The 5,353-nt window shown below is 42.7% G+C and overlaps 1 protein-coding gene across 1 annotated transcript in view; it reads right to left on the bottom strand.

The window, feature by feature from the left end:
- Positions 1-5,353, bottom strand: part of LRMP (lymphoid-restricted membrane protein) — a gene marked incomplete at its 5' end in the record, with an annotated part of 29,327 nt that overhangs the window by 17,040 nt on the left and 6,934 nt on the right. Inside the window, 2 exons of the mRNA XM_010014689.1 lie at positions 3,850-4,012; positions 4,452-4,566. Coding sequence (XP_010012991.1) covers positions 3,850-4,012; positions 4,452-4,566 — 278 coding nt within the window. The remainder of the gene's footprint in view (positions 1-3,849; positions 4,013-4,451; positions 4,567-5,353) is intronic.

Below are 5,353 nucleotides of genomic sequence, written 5' to 3'. Positions count from 1 at the left end.
CAGGAGCCGGAAGACAGCTCCAGCTTGGCTGCATGAAGACAAAGCACTGTCCCCACCATCCCCTGCCCCTGAATGCACACCACTTCCTTGTTGTTTAGTGAAGTGGTGTCACCTGAAGATTGCTCAAGGAAACTTCTGAAGCAACACTTATGCAGCTGGATTTGACCTAGTGTTGCTTAAGTGATGAAAAATAGAAAAGAAATTGGAAGATGCAGCCCCATCTTAAGCCTCTGATTCTTCTCAGAATGCAATTTATCAAACACTTGTATTTTGTCACCATAACTATTCAGAAGCAATAGGAAACTAGTTTTGCAATGAGGTTTGAGTATACTTTGGTGTGTGTGTATGCATGTGCACACACGTATACATAAATGTCTCTCAAATTACACTTATTGAATGTTTAACTTGGCAGAGTTTCTCACAAGGACAGGTAGTCATTTTCTTCAGGTCATAAAAACAACAAAAACCAAACAAACCAAACAGAACCAAACCCGACAAAACGAGTGTCACATTTTAACAGGCTCAGCAATGGTCATGGCAAGCACACTTACCTTCCCTTTTACCAGCTCAGTTGATGTGGGCAGCACACTGTAGTCAGATTCTAACTCTGCACAGCACTGTTGTGATAGAGAAACAGTTTATGGCAGGCAGCCATAGAAGAAAAAAGGTAAAAAAACCCAGAAGGAATACTACTACTGATAAGGAATATAGTAAGTTTTATCTTTCTAATTGAACTATTTCAGCCATTAGGAAAATTACACAGTTTTCCCTTGCTACTTTCAGCCTTTATTTCTGCAGACCTTTATGCACAAATACAAGTTCTATTTGCATGCAGCTGGTCCACAGTTTTCTTTCTGCTTTTATGCCCCTGTTACAGCCTAGGATACACTTCAAGATCCTCTGTTTGTCTTTATAAATACCTTGTTATTCTGTGTTGAATCTAGACCATTCAAACCTGAGCTATAGTGTTCCTTACTAGAGCTGGTTGGGGGGAAAAAAAAAAGTCTTCCCACAACATCTCCCCCTCCACCCCCTTCCAAACTTGAAGGAAGTATTTTTATTCAAAGCAAACCACTCCAGAGTTATGTAATTTCCAACATATTTTCAGAGGGCCACAGAAGTAATAACTGTTTCGCTGCCTATTCTAATGTCTGTGTACTGAAAAATATTTTATTACAAGATTTTAAATATTTGGTTTTAAGGCTGCCTGCAGAAGAGAGGGCTGACTGAGGGGGTCAAATCACACCAATGCATCAGGGAAAACTTCCCTCAGCCCCATTTGATACGATCACCAATAACTGTTTACAATGAAGACCACCACCACACCTGTAAGTTCTAGCCCATTTCCGCCCCCCCAAGGCTGAAGGAGGAAAATAACGATGTGCAGATCAGCACATAGAGTTTACTGCCTCCACAGTTATGTACATGTTAGAAGAGATCTGATGCTGCCAAATTACTTGCAGTTCATCTCAGCTGTAGAGGTCCTTCCACCAGAGCACCTCCAGTGCAACCCTACCTTTTCCTTTTCCACTAAACAAGCATCATACCTGACACAGCAATTCACAGAGTCGCCTTTGAAGCAGTTCCCATCTCAGTGCATTAGCAGTGGCTATGAAGAGACAATTACAAGTCTTACAGGGTTCCTTATAATTTGATAACAAGTGGTTGGATATTTTGGCATCTTTAAACCTGACTACTGCCTATCACAAACTCATTGTTCTTTGTTTTAGTCTAGTTTTGTGTGCGACAGTTTTTCACAGGAAAGAGAATTTTAAAAGTGCATATTGTTTTGCCTGTTCAACCTTACAGAGAACACTGGGCACTTTCTCTTCCCTGTAGTTACATTTCCCCTTGCTATAAGGGAAGGTGCAATGCTTCCTCACATCATCAGCATAAAGGTGCCACAGTTCACTGTAAGCTGGACAATTCCATTACAGCTTATTGGAAGAAAAGCATTTGTCCTTCCAATTTGGCATCCTGTACAGAAGTTTTAAAGTCAACAGACTTTATGTTGCACTTAGAAACATTCTTTGTTCAAGTTTAGCAATGCCAGGGCCTGCCTTTGGTGACTTGTACCTTGAAATAAGTCTATCACAGGTGGCTTTCGAGTCTATCAAGCTGTGGCTTTTATATCACAGCTAAATAATGGGTGGAGTGGTGGTGAAAGGGGATTTCATTAGCACTGTCACTTCAGTGCCTGAACCAAGGCAGCTCGCAGAATCTTGTTCAGCTTTTTCACTGGATGAGGGCGGTAGCAATTAGTGGCAAGGCATGATTAGACATCTGAAAAAAGAAGGAGCTGTGCCAGGCTGACTTAGGTTGAGTAGTAGCTTCCCTGGCCAACAGGTTCCCTAAATTCTTATCTCTTACCACACAGGTGGGAGGAAGTAGGGGAAACAGAGGGCATAGGTTGGTGGGAAAGAGACCACAGCCCAGGCCTTCGGTCAGAAGTGACACTGGACCTGTCTGGCTTTCTGCAGGAACCAGTACAAAGTATTGTCCTCCTCCACTCCCATCTTTGTTTGTCATCACTGTTCTTTATAACATTTCACAAATTCACTACACATCTACCACTTTATTTCTATTTATTTCTGCAAACTACCTGGAATCATTTAAAGCCAGGGTCTCAGCCATTTTCAGGGTGGTGGTGTTATGTCTCTAAGCATCTTTAAATTATCTGGGGGGTTTTCCCCCATTTTTTTGAATTACAGAGGTACCAATCTCTTCCACGTGCCTGAAAAGAGGGGTTCTCCCTGTTTTCATTGACTATAACTCACTTTGCATAAGATCTTCATCTATTCAGAGCTGGAAAAATGACATGCTATTTGTATTGTTATGACTCTCGCTAAAATAAAACAACAAACTGAACTCCACACTTTGGAGGAAGTAGTAAGCACAAAAGCAACATGAGAACACACACATGAACACTGCCAAGACACTGGTCAGAAGTCAGCAGACACAGTCTGGAGTTGTTTCTGCCCATCAGTGCATAACAGTCATGTCTTAGAGCCCAGACATAGGGTCCCATGTAATTTTACCTACAAGGCAAACTGTAGTTTCACATAAAGTTGTTTACAATGCACACATACGTTGAGCATCCTTCACGACACCCTGGACAATGCATGCAAACCTTCAATGGGCTCAATTCAGTTGAATTTTTTTCCTGTAAGCAAGTGATAAGCGCTCCTGAATTTGCAAAGAAAAAGACACGTGTGCTTGAATCAAACCTCTGCATTCTCTAATTGCCCAAGCTTTTGGGGTGTTGATGATAGCAAATGAGCAAGAGGTAGTATGAAGTTTCCATGGCTCCGTAGCAAAAGTTGTGCGTGTATGATGCAATGACATGATTGCTTTCTACTAAAGAGAGCAATCTAGTACTATGCAGTTATTCAAAAATAGAAAGCAAAAACAAGCAGAATGCAGAACAAAATCAGATTTACTTGGTACAGGGAGCTTAAGAAAGAGGGATGATTTTGTTAGGAATAAGGTGAAGTATTTAGGCGTGGGGACAGCACCTTTGGTAAAGAAGTGTCGGTGCCTCCCATGGAGTTACTAACCCTTTCCACCTAGAACTGCAGATTTTGTTAGGAGGTTCTGCAGCTTTGGTCCAGCCCAACACCCACTCCCTGGGATCCCACCTGACTCTCAGCCCAGATGCCATGGCTGCAGATGTCAAAGGAGAAGGGAAAAAAGAAAGAGAGAAAGAGAGGAAAAACAAACAAAAAGACTCCAGAGACCATTTTACCAGATGACCTACAGATTAGCCCTACTACCCCTTGCCATAACTAAACCATAAAAGATTCACCTCTTGCAAGAGTGAAAGCTGGCACATCACCAGTAGTTACTCACTTTTCTGGTCTTCCACTTTTTCTTGAAGCAACTGGCAAGTGCTTGTTAAAGCTGCATTCACATCCTTGAGTTTTTGCTGTTCAGAAATGGCTTCCTCTAACTTGCTTTTCAAGGATGCGGCTTCCTCACAAGCAGAGTGAAATGCTTCAACTTGATCCTTTGCCTAAGCAGAAACCAATATTTAAGAAAAAAGAAGGGAATAAAAAGAAAATAAAGCAGCCTGGCTAACACAAGGAGCCTCTACAGTTCATGTAAATGAAACCGAACTGCATCTGTTCTTTCTCAGGAAGTGATAAAGCTCCCTCTGAACTTCTGCATTTTTACACTGGGGTGGACTGTGTATGGAAGCTATTTTTGGGCTTTTTTTCTCTTTTCATTTTTTTTTCTTTAAGCCACCACAAATATGCAATGCTGCCTCTTTCATCAGCAAACTGTTGTCACCACCCCCTCAAATTTTACTTCCTCTGCTGGTTCCACTTTTGCAGTGAGGCACTGCATTCCGAACATGCAATTTCCTTTCCGAAGGGCAACGACTCTTCGTATGTAGCCTTTTGCATCTGCTTGTTCGTTTCCTGCATACAAGGAACTAGAACATCCCTTACCTGTTTGCTGGCATCTCCAAGCTGCTTCGTAGCTTTTTGCAGCTCTAAACCAAGGGCTTCTGCCCGGCCCGCAGTTTCTTCTTGTAACTGTTTGACAGTTTCTATCTCGCGTTGCCTGCAGGGTAGAAGCGTGCAAACCACAATCCGTTACTGACATTTTAGAGCAGGCATGCCCAGGAGATGACACATGCTCGTTGTCAAGACACGCATCAAGAACCACATTCAGCTGTTACATACTGCAGCTCCCCAGGATCCAGCACCACAGACCTGGCTCTTTCTAAGCACAGTTCAACGCGGTAGGCAGACAAGGCTTTTCTACAGCTCCTCCAGAATTAGGAAAGGGATGGAGCTTTTCCCTGGTTTTTCCCCAGCTGAACAGTGCATTGGCTGTGCCAGACCCAGCCAGCTGTGTATCAGCTTCTGGAATACCCAGAGAATTCTCAAAGAGCAAGAGCTGGCAAGCAGATGCTACCAGGTCCAGTGTAAAGATGATGGCTTTCAAGGAACCCCTTCTTTTCCATTGCAGAAACCCTTTGCCCATTTCTTCTTCAACTTACCTTCACTTACTTTTTTAGTTCTTGCTACCACCACAATTTTGAAGCAGAGAGGCAGCTTTAAGAAATAAAGCTATCAGTATTTTTATAAGCTCTTTCCTGAGTGAAGGCAGAGCATGTGGGAGGTCTACATTAACAAAGTTAAGCAGAAGGTAAGTCAGGCAGAAGTGCAGTATGACTGCTTCATGTTAGCCCTCAGAGACACAAAACCCTAAGAAGCTGCTTACCAAACCCAAGTAAAGGCATGTGTGCAAAAAGTTACATTGAGTGTAGGACAGCAGAAGGCTGACACTATGCGTGAGCTTGTCCATAAAGACAAGAAGTTCAGACTAGTTGTTCGGGGGGGGG

Source organism: Nestor notabilis, unplaced genomic scaffold, assembly GCF_000696875.1.
Source record: "Nestor notabilis isolate BGI_N333 unplaced genomic scaffold, ASM69687v1 scaffold5000, whole genome shotgun sequence".
NCBI lineage: Eukaryota > Metazoa > Chordata > Aves > Psittaciformes > Psittacidae > Nestor > Nestor notabilis.
This window is presented reverse-complemented; position numbering and strand designations above follow the sequence as displayed.